The sequence below is a fragment of the Siphateles boraxobius genome, unplaced genomic scaffold, assembly GCF_051911475.1.
Source record: "Siphateles boraxobius isolate OS27281-9 unplaced genomic scaffold, OSU_SipBor_1 29, whole genome shotgun sequence".
Classification (NCBI taxonomy): domain Eukaryota; kingdom Metazoa; phylum Chordata; class Actinopteri; order Cypriniformes; family Leuciscidae; genus Siphateles; species Siphateles boraxobius.
The window spans coordinates 5697549-5715000 of NW_027508908.1; the positions used below are offsets into that span (position 1 = coordinate 5697549).

At 39.0% G+C, this 17452-nt stretch overlaps 1 protein-coding gene across 10 annotated transcripts in view; it reads left to right on the top strand.

Annotated features, from left to right (window-relative positions):
• The window catches only part of itsn1 (intersectin 1 (SH3 domain protein)), a 54506-nt gene that overhangs the window by 19443 nt on the left and 17611 nt on the right, over positions 1 to 17452 (top strand). For 4 of the 10 annotated variants that reach the window (XM_077246233.1, XM_077246235.1, XM_077246237.1 and 1 more), the window contains exons 8-26: positions 90 to 199; positions 1014 to 1077; positions 1367 to 1504; positions 1725 to 1834; positions 2965 to 3227; positions 3307 to 3456; positions 3684 to 3824; positions 4138 to 4225; positions 5131 to 5270; positions 9486 to 9595; positions 9690 to 9901; positions 10042 to 10163; positions 11445 to 11758; positions 11883 to 12054; positions 13965 to 14170; positions 14633 to 14715; positions 14814 to 14980; positions 16579 to 16624; positions 16796 to 16917. In XM_077246233.1, the coding sequence (XP_077102348.1) occupies positions 90 to 199; positions 1014 to 1077; positions 1367 to 1504; positions 1725 to 1834; positions 2965 to 3227; positions 3307 to 3456; positions 3684 to 3824; positions 4138 to 4225; positions 5131 to 5270; positions 9486 to 9595; positions 9690 to 9901; positions 10042 to 10163; positions 11445 to 11758; positions 11883 to 12054; positions 13965 to 14170; positions 14633 to 14715; positions 14814 to 14980; positions 16579 to 16624; positions 16796 to 16917 (2758 nt within the window). Of the gene's footprint in view, positions 1 to 89; positions 200 to 1013; positions 1078 to 1366; positions 1505 to 1724; positions 1835 to 2964; positions 3228 to 3306; positions 3457 to 3683; positions 3825 to 4137; positions 4226 to 5130; positions 5271 to 6414; positions 6502 to 7550; positions 7635 to 9485; positions 9596 to 9689; positions 9902 to 10041; positions 10164 to 11007; positions 11023 to 11444; positions 11759 to 11882; positions 12055 to 13964; positions 14171 to 14632; positions 14716 to 14813; positions 14981 to 16578; positions 16625 to 16795; positions 16918 to 17452 lie in introns of all 10 variants that reach the window. The other 6 variants (XM_077246227.1, XM_077246228.1, XM_077246229.1 and 3 more) reach the window with 5 other exon arrangements.

Below are 17452 nucleotides of genomic sequence, written 5' to 3' on the forward strand. Positions count from 1 at the left end.
ACACACACACACACACACACACACACACACACACTTACACTGTATTTGCAGAAATTTCATAGACGTTAACACAAACATTGTCTCTCTAGTGCTCCAGCAGTTCCTCCGCCCACTGACTGGGCCGTGCCTCAGTCCTCTCGGCTCAAGTACCGCCAACTCTTCAACAGTCATGACAAAATGATGAGTGGCTATCTCACAGGTATGGTCACACAAAGAAAGACACATGACAAGCATTAGGCAATTGAACACTTTTGTTGTTTGGCTCTTGTAGCCAGATCTTCAGACTGATAGACTCCATTGCAACTTTCATTGGCCAAGGACTGCCCAGAGGCCATCTGACTGACATGTTAAGCATCCAATCATAGTTCGTTTTCTTAAGCGTCATGTTTAGAAGCGTAAAAATGTAACGTTGATGTCCCTTACAATAACAGACTGGCGTGTAAAACTGTTGGACATATTTTAAAGAGCCTCTCTCTCTGTGAACTACACATTCTTCACATGCTTTTGATTATCCAGCATTTAGTTGATCCTGATAAGTGCTTATTGTCACAGTTGTATACACGAAAACTTGCTCCTTCTATGAAGGTTTTTGGCATCAAGACAGCTTTGTTACCAGAGTAGCCTTGCCCACATCTTATTTATATATCAAATTTATACGCTACATTGCTGTATATTTAACAATGTTATTATAGTTTGTCATTTTTAAACTTGCTTCTATTTGAATTCTATTTCCAAATAAATCTTCTGTTTTGTCCATATTTTCTTTAGAAAATATAATAATCTACTTAAGTCAATGTATTTGACGAGCTCAAAGCTCTTGTGATGTGTCTCAGTGATTACTTAGTACAGCTTAAAGCAAACAAAGGCTGCTGACTCAACTTGCTCAACTCTTTCACTTCTGTTTCCTCTCTCTCTCTCTCTCTCTCTCTCTCTCTCTCTCTCTCTCTCTCTCTCTCTCTCTCTCTCTCTCTCTCTCTCTCTTTCTTCCTCTCTCTCTTCCTCTTCTGCCTCAGGTCCACAAGCCAGAACTATTCTAATGCAGTCCAGTCTACCACAGGCTCAGCTGGCCACCATATGGTACGGATCCAACACATTTTTCATATTGTGTCTCCGTCTCGCATTTAAAACTCAAACAAAGCTCAGAGTTCTGAAATGTGGATCAGTGTAAACATAAGAATTGGTGTCTGGTTATCGTTATGAATACATCTGATTTATTTTAACATGCTGTTCTTGGGATCTTTGTATCGCCTAGGGCCCTATTTACATTGATGTTAACATCCGTCTCTGGTGATCTGGTCACATGTGGACAGGAAAGATTAAATTGCTGTTTTGACTCCATATAACATCTACTTGTTTCTCTGTATAGGAATCTGTCAGATATAGATCAGGATGGGAAGTTGACTGCAGAAGAGTTTATTCTGGCCATGCACTTGATTGACATGGCCATGTCTGGTCTGCCTCTCCCCCCTTTACTGACCCCTGACCTCATACCTCCGACATTCAGGTGAGAGACTTCAACTGACGACACAAATCTATAACTTCACATTTTCACTTATCGTTTTATTCAAAGGTTTAGTAGTCCGTTTATCAGCTTCAATTTTTGTTGAAAAATAGCTGCTAATTTATTTGAAAGTTAATAGTTACATAAATTGTTACATTTAGAGGTCAGGTTTCATTGAATGTTCTAAATGTAAATGTTTTTGATATCCTTCCTGTTTGTGTAGGAGAGTGCGTTCTGGTAGCGGTGTGTCTTTGACCAGTATCCATTCGACAGACCTACGATCCCAGGATGAGCCTGAGGAGGAGGAGAAAGAGGCAGATAAAAAACTTCCAGGTCAGGGGATAAGAGTAAATACTGACCAGTTTTCAAAACGAAACTCGTCTCGCTCACTGATAAACTATTTGTCAGTGAGATTTGTCTCACTGCACATTGTCTCAGGTCACACGTATAGACAAGCCACCCCCCACCCACCCCTTTTTCTTGTATTGATGCATGTTGTATCTGGGTAGTCTCTAACTGGATTTAGCTCTTTAAATTGCATTAACACCTTCCAACGGAATGTGTTGTGAGATCTGATACCACTTTTCGAGACAAAAAAGGAAAACGGCACAGAGGTTTTGTTAATTGTAAATTTTCCACCATTAAAAGATCTTAAAAATATTGATGGATAATTTAGAGTGCTTTCCCTCATTTTGGCTGATAAAATATCAGGTTTCTGGCTTACTTTGACCTACATTACAAACAGTATCACTGAAAGTGATGCTAATGGGCAATAGAAGTCAAGAAAATGGGTGAAAGAAGTTTTAAAGTTACTTTCTCTAAATAAAGGCACCCTGATAGAGATGTGATTGAGGATCTAGGGCATGGGTCACCAATCTCGGTCCTGGAGGGCCGCTGTCCTGCAGAGTTTAGCTCCAACCCCAATTAAACACACCTGAACCAGCTAATCAAAATCTCACTAGGCATAATAGAAACTTTCAGGCAGGTGTGTTGGACCTGGTTGGAGCTAAACCCTGCAGGATATCGGCCCTCCAGGACCGAGATTGGTGACCCCTGATCTAGGGAGAAGAAATTCCAGGTATAGTCCAGTGGAATAATTCATGAGATATTGTTCTTTTATTTGACCAGATCAGAAGACATACTAAAAGTAGAGCATGACGGAAAATTTACAACCCAACCTGTCAAAGTGAGAGTTAATCTTTTATGTGTAGTGCAACCTTTTACATATAACTTGCATAGTTGTTTATGGTTAACAAAACTGCATTGGCATGTATTCATTTTCAGTGAATGTGGTCAGAAGCTATCATGACCACCTCTGAAACTGGTTTCGGTGATCCCAATCCTAATACTATTTACATATGTTAATGCAAGGTGTAAAATGGGGGTCAAAGATTTCTACAAGTCTTTTGAAACATTTAAATGTTGTATGTAAATATCTTAAAATTCTCCATTCCTCCCCGCAGTCACATTTGAGGATAAGAAACGAGAGAACTTTGAGCGTGGGAACCTGGAGCTGGAGAAACGTCGGCAGGCATTGCTTGAGCTGCAGAGAAAAGAGCAGGAGCGACTGGCAGCGCTGGAGAAAGAGGAGCAAGAAAGGAAGGAAAGAGAACGAATGGAGCATGAGAGACGCAGGCAGCAGGAGCTGGACAAACAACTTGAGAGACAGAGAGAGCAGGAGCGACAGAGGGAGGAGGAGAGACGCAAGGAGATCGAGAGAAGAGAGGTGCGTTCAAAAAATTCAGTGCATGTTTAGCACTATCAACAGCATTTGTAAACCTTTTAAGTGTGTTTTGTTTGCAAAGGCTGCTAAGCGGGAGCTGGAGCGTCAGCGGCAGTTAGAGTGGGAGAGATCGCGCAGACAGGAGCTGCTCACCCAGAGAAACCGAGAACAGGAGAACATCGTCCTGCTCAAAGCACGCAAGAAAACACTCGAGTTTGAACTGGAGGCTCTGGTACACTATACTTCACTACACTTCACTGTTTTAACGGATTTAAATATGCAAGCTTGGTCATATATCAGATGTCCACACATTGATAAAGCAGTTAAAAAATCTTTTTTAAAGTTGTCATTTGTGATTGCTGTACCGTTAGTGGCACCAAACGGAGTTGTAATCTATTTGAGGGGCTTAATGTGAGTTTAATAGATTGACTTGTGGTGTTCTTTTTGGCTCTTATCTAGAATGATAAGAAGTCTCAGTTGGATGGTAAACTGCAGGACATTCGTTTCCGTCTCTCGGCTCAGAGACACGAGATCGAGAGCACCAATAAGACGCGAGAGCTCCGCATTGCAGAGATCACCAGCCTGCAACAGCAGCTGCAGGTGTGCACTTCTTCCCTTTTCTCTCTTTTCTCTCTTTCCTCATCTCTCCCTTCTTTGGCTTCATTCAAAAGCATCATCAGCGTCCTTTCAGCATTCACTCTATTTGAAAAGGTCTCTCCTCTCCAGTTTGGGTGAGTGTGTGGAATAGAAGAGGGAATTTAAACCCCTCATAAGCAGACAAGAACTTTAGGCTAGTTATCTTCTTTTTTTATGTATATGTATACACAAGATATTAGTTTTAAGTTGCATTGTACACAAGTCTTTCAAAGTAATCGGAATATTTTGTGATTTCTCTCTCTTTTGTATCCATCAGGAGTCTCAGCAGTGGTTGAGTCGGTTGATTCCTGATAAACAGTGTCTAAATGACCAGCTGAAGCAGGTTCAGCAGAACAGTCTGCACAGTAAGGACATTTTCTTCAACACTGCTTTAAAGATCCAAAACTCTAGACTAGTCTTTTTGGTGCAATCCCGAATCCAATTGACGTCGGAATTTAGTTGGAGTGAAAGTGTATTCCAGACTGTGAACTTCTGTGAACCAATCAATTCAGCCTAACTTAAGCATACTTTGCTGCTTTTCTCCTACTGTCACACTTGCTAGTATGTCTTTCTTTGAGTAAAGTGCTTTATATTTGCATCTCTTCAAAATACAGCAATAGCATACAAATGCTTGGGTCGTTGTGTGTTTGTAAAGTATACATGGTCTAAAGTGACAAAAACATGTTGAATTAAAAAGTAAAGCTGGTATCTGCTCGTCCTGAGTTGCTACCTAGTTAACGTGGTAAACAGCTGCCATTAGTACTTGTTGTGGTTTTTGTGCTGATGGCACAGATGCACTGTTTGGACCCAAACATGTGACCTTATGTTTCTTTGGGCACTGTTTGTTCAAAGTCCACGCCCACATAAAGCTTTAGCAACATTTAAGAAAACAATGTACTGTAATCACTGTAATCTGTAAAGTAGTTGCTGGCTGGTCACATCTGGCACTGCAGAACAAGTTTACAAACTACAGTTGTTCATTGAACACAAAAACAGCATCTTAGGTCACAGAGGTATGAAAACAGTCCTGATCTTATTAACTACGTAATCAGATTGGTGAATTATGCATTATTAGAACAATATTACCATTTATTTTGCACATTGAGCTTTTTTTGGTGATTGTATATTGATGGTTAAAACTTCCTTTTGTTTACATCAGTGTAACAAAGTGAAGAATAAAGCTTTTCCTTTTTTTTGCAGAATGGTTCATGAGGATGTTAATATCTCAGAAATGTTCTTTAATAGTTGTCTGTTTATTTCTACTTTGTAGGGGACTCTCTGTCCAGTCTTCAGAGGGCAATTGATATGAAGGAATCCACCAAACAGCAGCTTAGAGAACAGCTGGACGCTGTGGAGAAGGAGACACGTTCCAAACTATTGGAGATAGATGCCTTCAACACACAGCTGAAGGTACTGAAGCCCTGAAATACCTAAACACACAAAAACACATACAGACAGTCAGTCCTAGAAGTTCAATACTTTTATATTTTGCATTGTGTGTGTGTACAGGGTGCAAAATTAACATTTGTGCAAAATCCAAGTAAAAATTGTCTTTGGAGAGTTACTCAATTGTATTCATTCACCAGCTTATTAGAGCTGTGACATAATACTTGTTTATAGTGTTTATAGAAACCTATATATAATTGCCACCATTCAAAAGTTTGGGGGTATACGATGTTTAAATGCCATTGAAACATTTATTCTCTTATGCTTAGCAATGCTGCATTTATTTAATCAAAACTACAGTAAAAACAGTAATATTGTTAAATATGATTACAATTTAAAAAAAAATGTTTTCTATTTTAAACTGATTTATTCCTGTGACGCAAAGCTTAACATTTTGTTGAAACCATGATATATTTTTTCCCAGGATTCATTGTTGAATAGAAAGTTCAAAAGCATATAATAGAATAAAATAGAAATCTTCAGTAACATTATAAATGTCTTTACTGTATCTTTACTTTACTTTGAAGGATAAAGATATAAAACATTTTTTTTTTATCTTACTGACCCCAAACTTTTGAATGGTGGTGTGTATATATATATTTATTTATTTATTTATTTATTTATTTATTAAAAATGCAAACAGCTGTTTCATGGCACGTAAGAAAAATATTGGGGGGAAAAGCCACTCCCCTGGAGAGGCAATTTGTTACCTTTGGACCTTGTGTGTGTCTGTACAAATGATAGAGGAAGTAAGAGAGAGTGCATAATGAGATCTCGTTGACATTCCACCCAAACTTACATACAATGTATATGATAAAACCAACAGAACACCAACACACTTAATTTTGCCTTAATGTGCCTTCATTCAGAATGAGACAAAGAGAGAGTGTGAGAGAGAAAGTAGAAGCATTTTCACAACATCACACAATCTCTTGATCCTCACTGTATCTGCCTGCTGCTCACTCTGTCACCCCGTCCCTCGTCTTCCCTATCGTCCTCCATCCATCCTGGCCGAATCCCTCTCAACTCCCCCCTCCTCCGTGTTTATACGACTTGGCTGGCCCTCTTTGTTCTGGCTTGTTCCGCTTTATCCTTCGTGCTGGGACAGTCCTTGGGGCTGTTCTATCAGACCCACGCTGCCAGGATGGAGAACCTTCAGTCGGAGCTACTAATTGAAGAGGAGAGTGGGCGACAGGTAGACAACCTGAAAATGCCGTTAACCTTGTCACAACTTCCAGTTGTGTCTTGTCTTGACTACTTCCCTTTACTAAGCCAGCAACAGGGCTCAACTATAAGGATATTTTATCTGCTCAGATTTTGCCCCAGTCGCATCTTCATTATAGATGACTAAAATACTTAAAATAATACAAAAAACACCTTATAATAATTACTACTATATAACAATGAATATATAAAATAATCCCTTAAAAAAGGAATAAATAAGTGTTTACTTATAATAATGTGTTAACAAAAAATAACAGTCGCAGGAAATGTATCATGGACTCTGTTTTGAGTCCTGTAACGAACCATTGGAAAACCAGTCCCTCCAATTTTTTTGCGGTTCGACGATCATGGAACACAATGTAAAATCAAAATGTTGCATTTTTTGCTATACAGCATAATTACCCATTTAACAGCAATTAAACAGCACACGCTTCAATGGTCAAATGCACACAAAGTTGCAGTATTTACATGAACGCAGATGGTTTAGTATACGTAAATCACACCAAAAAAAATTCTGGTGGGAATAGAAAAGAAGATGTGTGCAAGTTGTCATGTTAACAGCAGAGTTTAAGGGTGTGTATATGTAGGATGTGCTCTTGTTTTTTGGTTCGGACATACACTAGACAGAACTCTTTGGTCATTGTATCGCATCTCGCTGTTTTTTGTGCATCTTCCGCTTGATCGTACTCAAGTCTTTCATACTGACCCTGTAACATGGGTCTATCTTTATTGTCGAGCCCTGATCTATAATATTCCTGAAATAATCAGTTTGGAGAATTGTTATCCCCAAGCCTGTAGCTTGCACTAATTAACAGAGCAATAGGCTTCGTCGCTCTGCTTTGGTTAATATGTTGTCTAGTCCGTTTGTCTTACGCTCTATACTTAAAATGATTATTAACTTTAAGAAGCTCTGCATTGAGTAGAGCTGAGTACACATTAGTACAGAGTGCAAACACTGATGATGATAACAATGATGATGATGGTGGTGTGACCGTATGGGTGGCTCTGTGTCTCTTGCAGTCAGGGAGCTCTGTGGACGAGGTGCTGTTGGACTGTCTCGCAGCACTGATGGCCTGTTTGAAGCATATACACTTCTACTTCCAGGTCATCCCTCCCCCTCCCCCCTGACCTTTTATTTCTCCCTACACCGTGTCCCCTGCTCGTGTGTCTCACTGCACCTCCTCCAGCTCCCTTTGAGAAGCCCATCAAAGGCAGCGTTGTAGCTATTCTAAACCTTCACGTATCGGTAGAAAGCTATTCCTTTTTGCACACTGATCTGAGGCTGGTCTTTAGATCAGCGTAATTAACGCCTACGTTTGATCTTGCTACTTTTTTTCTAAGCCATGTGTGTCAGTTAATTCCAAAATCAACCTTGTGCATGAACCTGGACTTTAACATTTTTTGGGGATACATTCTTTGAAGTCTTTACTTAAAAAGCTTAGCAGCTATTACATGCATTTTAATGTGATTTTACAATTCTAGTCATTTAAGGAGAACATAATTTTGAGGTTTCCAAAATTGTGGCCAAAACATTTTCAAAATAGAGTAACTAGCTGTAAAGTAAAACGGTGCATTCTCAGGAACTCCTTTGCACCAAATTTGAGACATGTTGTTTTCCAGTGTTCTGTTTTGTTGTTGTTGTTGTTGTTTCCCCCACTAGCTAGTGAAAAAAAAAACATTTATTTATTAAGTTGGATACTGAACAATTCATTCTGGAATTCAAACATTCCTCAGAAATTGACATAATATAAAAGTCTTTAATGCAAATATTTATTTATTTTTGATACATTTTTTTACATATTATTATTATTATTATTATTATTATTATAATTTTTATAATTTAGTTACATTGGTCTTGGTGTGATCAGGAATATGCTATATAGACTTGCCCAGGAAAAAATACATTTAAAAAATGAATAGTGTATTTTATAGTATTAACTTGTTTGCAGAAGCAAACTTCAGTGTGAATTTACAAATGCATTAGAAATTGCACGTCTGGTTCATGAAATCTAAACACTCACATCCGTTGGCTCTGCTTTGGTGCGTGTATATGTTTTGCACTCGAATGGCTAACTCTCTCTGTTTTTCTAGAGTCTGTCTATTACCAAACCGCTTGCAGTGATCTTTCTATAATAGCTCTTATTTATGTAAATTGTGCTTATGTAACATTAAATCTTGAGCAGAAATGTAACTTAAGAGATCCCAGAGCATAAAAGTATATGCTATCCATAGATCTGTCATTTGAATCTTTATATATATATTTTCAATATTTTTATATATATATATATATATATAGACATACATACACATATATAATATCTGACTCAACCGTATCCTGATGGTGTTCTAAAGATCTTGCTTATTGTTGGAATGGTATGGCATTACATAAGCTGCAGTGTTTCCATTGGTCTGCTGAATTAGTCCTCTTTTCTTGAGATTTCCATGTTTCCTCTCTTGTGACTCCAGTGGTTCATGTGAAGTTATCAAGCAGGCATTGCAGCCTGCCATCATGAACGCAATCGCTATGCAGTTTGCACCATGTGCCATGCAAGTGTACGATTTATGCATGCAATCTTTAAATATTAGTCAGTTTTTACATCAGTGGGTCATTTGCCATTTATTAACATTATAAACATTTACATAATACATTCAAGCACACACATTGTATATGCTATTTTTTGTTTCCTTTTTTAAATATTTAAAAAGCTCAGAGATGGCCGGATGTTTTGAATAGATTGGAATAGACTGTTGACACTTTTGACATCAATACTTTAGTAAGATGGTCAGAAATAAAAAATAAAGTCTATGTGACTGAGACAGATTGTCCACACAGCACTTGCAGGGCGCAGTTGTGAACGTGTTGAGTGTGTCTGAATGTGAGAGAGTGCAAACAGAGCCCCGTTGCCCCCTATATTCCCCCTTACCTGTCCTCCAATATCCCATCATGCATTGCAGGAGCTGAGAGAAATCCACAACAAACAACAGAGGCAGAAACAAAAGGAGCTGGAGGCTGACATCACCCAGCCGTCCCATGACAGGAAGTCCACAGAATTACAAGAGTCTAGGTATTTTTATGTTCTTCTATGGCTATTCTTTGCGGGAAAAACTTCACTTTAACTTTTTTAACAGGCATTCCTTTTGTCTCTTACTTTCCTCCAGGTTGTCGGGGGCAGATGATGGTGTGTCTCCAGCATGGAGAGACGATGGGCTGGGTAAAGCTCCCACTCCTCCTGTGACTCAGGCCTGGATGAGCCGAGTGAGTGAAGAGGAGAACCACAGCAGAGGTGAAATTCAGGAGAACCTCACCAAACTCTTCACACAGCATCCGATACCGGGAAAACTACAGGCTCATTCCCCCTGGTCTATGACAGGTGAGGAAAAAGAGGATTGTAGAACCAGACATAAATTGGATTAGTTTTGCAGCTGTTTTTTATTTATTTATCAATATCGAGATGTTTTAAGCTTACCCTAAAAGGCATAAATCGACTTAACTCATGTTTTTGTGTTATAGATAAGATCCCAGTGTCTGGTTTTAGTCAGGAGAAGGTAAAGGTGGTCTTCTATAGAGCACTGTATCCCTTTGAGGCCCGCAGCCACGATGAGATCACCATCATTCCTGGAGACATAGTGATGGTAAGCCAACTGTTAGAAAGTGTATTCACACTTTTTTAATACCAAAATGTGTATTAAGGTTTCAACTAGTTATTATTCTACTCGTAAAATTTCATTTCAATTATTTAATTATTCTGATAGACATACACTATCTTTTAAAAGTTGGGGTTAGTAAGACTCGTTTTTTAAAGAAATTAATACTTATCAGCAAGGAACCATTAAATTGATCAAAAGTGACAGTAAAAACATTTATATGGTTATGAAAGATTTCTATTTAAATTATTACGGTTTCCACAAAAATAGTAATCAGCATAACAGCATAATTTCAACAATAATAATAATAAGAAGAAATGTTTCTTGAGCTGCAAATCAACTTATTAGAATGATTTCGAAAGGATCATGTGATGACTTTGCCATTAGTTACATTTTAAAATGTATTCTAATTGAAAACAGTTATTTTAAATTGTAATGTTTCACAATATTGCTGTTTTTACTGTATTTTGATGACATAAATGCTGTCTTGGTGAGCAAAAGAGTCTTTAAAAAACAAAAAAATCTTGCCAACCACAAACTTTTGAATGGTAGTGTACATAGATGATTTAAAACAACAATTAATACAAATATTATATTATTTTACAGTAATTAAGAATAGAAAAATCTTATCAATAACATTCTTGGGAAATCTGAGGATTAGTTTCAGTCCTAGAGTGTGTGTGTGTGTGTGTTTATGTTCTGATGTGTGCTTGTCAGAGAGTGTGCGATTTGTTTCTTCATCTGAAAGAGAGAATGCACGTGTGCAGTTAGTGTGCACATTTATTGACCTCTGACCCTGCCTCTGTCCTCCCTTTGCTCACTCTGCCTGAAGGTGAAGGGAGAGTGGGTAAGTCGAGGTTTTCTGCTCCTCGTGCACTTTTATTTGTTTCTAGTTTGTCTTTGTCTTTGATGATTTTCTGTATTGTTCATCTGTCACTGGGCTAAAACACACCCTGTGTACAGAGATCATAATATGTGTGTGTCTGTTGTTGAGTCATTTGCAAGATTTCAGAGGCTTTGCTATATATGGCATAAGCTCACTCAGAAAGGCAATACAATTTCCTGTATTCAATCAACATGAGTCCTTTATTTTGTTATTACATACAGTCACTTTGTATTCTGATTCTTGTGTTTGTATTCAGATCTCTGATGCATATCACAATGAAGATCCTGTGGTTCCCTGTGATTTTTCATCACTCAGTTATTTTAGATTGTTTTGTGTCCTTTCACATCCTGATTCTGTGTCTCTCATTTGCTTTCTCTTTTCAGGTGGATGAGTCTCAGACAGGTGAACCTGGATGGTTAGGAGGAGAGATTAAAGGGAAGACTGGCTGGTTCCCTGCCAATTATGCAGAGAAGATTCCAGAATCTGAAGTTCCTCTTAGTTTGAGGACTAGTGCTGCTTCTAGTTCCACCCCTAAATTGGGTTCTCATATATCATCCGCTTCTTCATCGACCACAACCACACCCATACAGCCAGTCTCCACAGAGCCTGCATCGATAGGCCCGCCCTCCTCAGCCCCTCCCCCTCCATGCCCCACCTCTTCCTCAACATCCAGTAACTGGGCAGATTTCAGCACTACGTAAGTAGTTTGTTCGTGAGGATATTTACAGATTCCATTTTCTCAGTTCAGGCAGAATATTGTCATTTAAATATGCCTGAGTTTTGTCTGCATCCATTTTTATTCTGTGCTCATGTGACTTTAGATGGCCATCTAATTCTGCTGGGGAGAAGCAGGACAGTGATGGATGGGATGCATGGCCAACACAGCCCACTCAGCCGTCCCTGTCAGTGCCCAGTGGGGGACAGATCAGACAGCGTTCTGCTTTCACCCCTGCCACGCTTTCCGGTTCCTCACCCTCACCTGTGCTCGGCCAGGTACGCATATGAGATTCCCTCTCAAATACGGCTCCTCTGCGTGATTGGGAAATTTACAGTAAAATTCTTACAATTTACCAACTTCAACTAAGGAGTAAATCTGTATTGATGCTAAATTGCTCGATCCTGCACAATATTTTCAAGAGTATAAGGCCTCTTTCTTTCAGGCTATTGCATTACTGCTGCATATGAAAAGAATTATAGCATTCATCATTTGTTTAAGTGCTCCTATTATGCTATATTAAAGGTTTCTAATTTTGTTTAGTTCTCCTACAATAGGTTTAAATGTATCCAAGGTCAAAACACTTTAGTTTCCCATAATATATATAATGCATAATATACATTCTACATTTCTTTTCTATCATTGTCTGAAATAGTTAATAAATGATTAGATCTCTGAACCCTCCTTTCAGAGAGAGTCTCCTCTGCTCTGATTGGTCACATGGCCCAGTCTGTTGCTTTCACAGCGCAGAAAACAGTGTCTTCTCGACAACACAAACCAAACTCTACCAGGCCTCAGCTATAACTACAGTGTTTGAGGGCGGGGCAAAGTAGACGTTCACAGCAGCCTATGGCCATAGGCTGGCATTATTCAAGTTTGTTACAAACCTGCAGTGGTGGTCAGAATTAATGGCACCCCTGGTAAATATGATCAAAAATGCCTGTAAAAAAAAATCTGCATTGTTTATCCTTTTGATCTTTCATTAAAAAAATTAGCAAAAATCAAACCTTTCATTGAAGTAAAATAATTGAAACGGGGGGAAATCACATTATGAAACAAACGTTTTTCTACAAAACACGTTGGCCACAATTATTGGAACCGCTAGAATTCTTTACGAGTAAAATATCTCTAAAGTATATTCTCATTAATATTTACCTTTTTTCAGCACACCTGAGTGACTAGGAACATGAAATTGTCTTGCTATGAATTCTTGTTTCACAGGAGTTTAAATATGAGGAAACACAAAGGCCAAATTCCCTTAATCATGAGTAACTGAGTAAAACCAAAGAATATAGTTCTGATGTGCATCAAAAGATTGAGCATTTCAAAATAGAAAGTGGCTGTAAGAAAATAGCTAAAGAATTGAAAATCCCCATTTTGACCATCAGGGCAATAATTAAGAAGTTTCAACCAACTAAAGATGTTACGAATCTGCTAGGAAGAGGACGTGTGTTTATATTGCCTTAATGGACGGTGAGGAGGAAAGTGTGAGTGGCCAAAAGCTCTCCAAGGATCACAGGTGGAGAATTGCAGAGATTACTAGAGTCTTGGGGGTCAGAAAGCCTAAAAGAATATATCAAACCCCATACATCACCACATGTTGTTTGGGAGGGTTTCAAGAAAAATCCTCCTCGCTCCTCCAAAAACAAACTCCAGCATATTCAGTTTTCAGACATGACTGGAACTTCAAAAGGGACCGGATTTTATGGTCAGATCAAACAAAAAAGGGTTTTTGGCAGCAAACCATCCAGATGTGTTTGGTGCAAACAGGGATAAAAAGTACCCATGCCTAGAGTTAAATATACTGCTGGATCTTATATGTTGTGGGCCTATTTTTTTGCTGGAGGTCCTGGACATTTTGTTCAGATACACGGTATTATGGATTCTAGCAAATACCTACAGATACAAAAATCAAAACTTGACTTGACTCAAGCTGGCAACTAATTTCAGCAGTTCAGAATCGGTTCTTTCTTTTGGGAGACAATAACTCAATTTAGTGTGCACTTTGAGCTTTTAAACTTCTTCACAAACAGCTATTTTGTGCAGATATTACCTTCTTGAAAGGTAATATCCAAAAAAGCAGCATACGAGGACTTTAAGATGGTAGTTATGGTTAGGTACTGGAGTATTTTTGAAAAACTGATCTTTTTATTGGTTTCACTTTGAAAACTCTGATTTTTATTTCTAGGGTGAGAAAGTGGAGGGTCTGCAGGCACAGGCTTTGTACCCATGGAGAGCTAAGAAAGACAATCACCTGAACTTTAACAAAAATGACGTGATCACCGTACTGGAGCAGCAGGATATGTGGTGGTTTGGAGAGGTACAAGGGCAGAGAGGCTGGTTCCCAAAATCTTACGTCAAACTAATCTCTGGGCCCGTCCGGAAATCTATGAGGTGTGTATCTGTGCGATTTATATCATTACTATAGTTGTATAGATAGTTCATCAATCAATATTGATGCCTAAATTCACTAAATTAGCCTATTAAAATGTTTATTTCAGTTTACAGTGAATTTATCTGTGCAAAATATCATAGATTTTTAACAAAATCATATTTGTAATATATATTGTTTATTACTTTTCGAGGTTAGCACAATAAACACAACAAACAAAGTCCAGTTTTTTAATAAAAATAAAGCCTTAGAAAAATGGAATTTAATTAAAAGTCATTGTTTAATTGAAAGGGAAGTTCATAATATTTGATATTTGTAATTATATTTATTTTAATCCAGACTCCATTGTATAGTACCTGTTGTCTTTTATTCCAAAGACTGTGATGTTGAATGCTTGGTTAGGTGTTTCATCCGGACTATAAAGTTGAATATACTGTATGAATGCTGTTGTTCTCATGTTTCAGTATTGAGTCTGGCTCTTCGGACAGCCCTCCCAGTGTTAAGAGACCCAGCCCCTCTCCAAACAAACCCACGGATCTCGGAGAAGGTCAGAATACAGCGACAACTCGATGGATCATCTATAACTTCCTCTCTCATCTTAATCATTTTGTATCTAAAACTCTTGTGTGATTTTGTCTATCACAGAGTATGTGGCCATGTATACATATGAAAGCAGTGAGCAGGGTGACTTGACCTTCCAGCAAGGTGATGTCATCACGGTCACAAAGAAAGAAGGAGATTGGTGGACTGGCACTGTGGGCGGGAAGACCGGAGTCTTCCCTTCAAATTATGTCAAACCTAAAGATTCAGAGGTACTGCATTAGAATGTTCAACAGAACTTGAATTTTTTTAATTTGAAGTGTTTATACATGAATATCAGATGATGTCACCAACGTCTCCTCACTGACGTCACTGAATTCTAAAACTTGTCTTCCGCCATCTTGAGTACCTGATTCGGCAAGATCGATACGTCAGTCGCAAAGGAACTAGAGCTTATTCTCTGGCCGAGCCCGAACTTGCGGGCCGATATTTCCCGTCACTATCCTCGGGCCGGGCCCTTGATCTAGAGATGTGCACTCCCAATGCAAAAGAGTGCGGCGCGGGACTAGATTTGATGGCCGAGTGCGAGAGGCAATGCACTCTCTGTGTGTGTGCGCGTTGCAGGGAGAATAAAACGATTCGCAGGACTCCCGCAAACTAGAAATATCTACGAATAAAACATAAAAACTAATACATTTTTGCAGAAAAGCAACAAGAACTAAAACAAAATAGAAACGATTTACAGGCCAGAGTTTCCTTTTAAAACACGTTTGCAGCGTTGAGCGATGTAGCCAATCACAGACATACGTGTTGATTTCTTCAACGCAAAGGCCAATCAGAAGCATTTAAGATAGACTCCCCTCACCGCTCAAAACCTCTATGCTCAAAACAGACTTTTTGTTGAGAGCTCTGTATGCTGACAAATCCCCTAATTGTAACAAACAAAGTGTATATATTATGAAAGATACATTGTGCAGTCAGCTTAATTGATATTAACCGAGATGTGAGATCGCGATTAACTGATGTCAGCTTTTTAGGAATTATTAAGGGAGCGCACTTTGCGCGCATTCAGTCAAAATCCTTCAATGATATGCCCAACCATGGCCGCAACTGCTCGCTCTTATGTTATAACAGGGGTTTGTGTGTGCAAACTCTCTGTGCAGTTTTCATGTTGTCTGTGGTGAGTGGATGTAAATGATAATGAGTTTACTTGGCTAGCTTAGGGGTAGGCGATATCACGATTTATGATCGTGGATTAAAATATATCCACCATCTGCTTTTGAAGAAATGTCGTAGTATCGCGCATTCTATCAGTTGCAGTTCTGGCGCCTCCGTCTCAGCATAGACTACAACGCGACGTATATTCACATCAAATGTTAACGCAAAGGAACGGGACAATGCAGTTCACATAAGTTCATTATTTGCATGTGCTAACAAGTCTTTCACGTGTTGATGCGCGGTTCTAACCAGCGCTTTTCTGAGCGCGTACACCCGATGCGCACGCGCACTAAGCCTGTCTAACAACAGCGACAGGTTACTGAACGAAGTTATCTTTCTAGTCTTATTGCGCGAATACTGTCAAATAAACACAGGGTTTACATAAACAAAGTTGGTTATGTATAAAGTGAAACAAACAGAGAAAATCTGCTTCCTAGCTAATGCCGTCAGTATTGTAGACAGTACTCGGCATGTACTCAAGATGGCGGTAGTCAACTGGAAAAAGAGCGGATGACGTAAGAGGTCATGTGACTGATATTCATGTATAAGCAGTACTTTATTTGTAAATACAATTGCATTCAAAAAGTTATTACTGTAGTCAAAAACCAAATAGACCAGTACAACCATAGCGTTCTTTCAACTTATTTTCTAGGGTTTGGGATCTGCTGGGAAAGCAGGAAGTTTAGGGAAGAAACCAGGTGAGTGCTGGTGCTCAAGTTTTATTTAAAAAAATAAATAATTAAGCATCAGTTTTGTGGCCTTCATAACTGAATTCTCTAACCAAATTTAGACCATAACAGCATTTTATTAGAGATCGGTCCAATGCTTCAGCTCTTCTCTCCTTTTACCTGTTTTTCGTCTGTGTTCAGAGATTGCCCAGGTGATCGCCCCTTACACAGCCACCGGTGCGGAGCAGCTCACCCTAGCACCAGGCCAGCTCATTCTCATTCGCAAGAAAAACCCAGGAGGATGGTGGGAAGGAGAACTTCAGGTCTGAAAAACACACTCGGAGACATGCTATTAAGTGCATCCACACTTTCTACCACAGCAACACACACCTTTTACTTAAAACATTTACTAATAAAACATTTAATCAGGGTTCCCATCGGTCCTTGAAATCCTTGAAAGTTTGTGAATATGAAAAATATATTTCAAGGCCCTGGAAAGTTTTTGAAAATAAACATACATAGATACAGGTCCTTGAAAGTACTTGAATTTATTTTGTGCAAGAAGTTTTCTGTAAAAAAATTCCATATTATTCCCGCCGGTCAGCTACTGTGTTATTTCGTCAACACTTCGTGGCCTATGCAATATGCATACTAGCTTGCTTGATTTACGTTAGTTACACTCAGGGCGCGATTTGCCGGGGGGGAATGCGTGGGACTTTCCCCCCCTTTCTGGTCAATGTATCCCTGCCTCTGCTTAATTATTTTTATCCCCGGTGGGGATAAATTTATCCCCCCCTCAAAGTGATCAGTGCAACTACACTAGTGGCGAGACGGATCACAATACTTATCACGGATCCG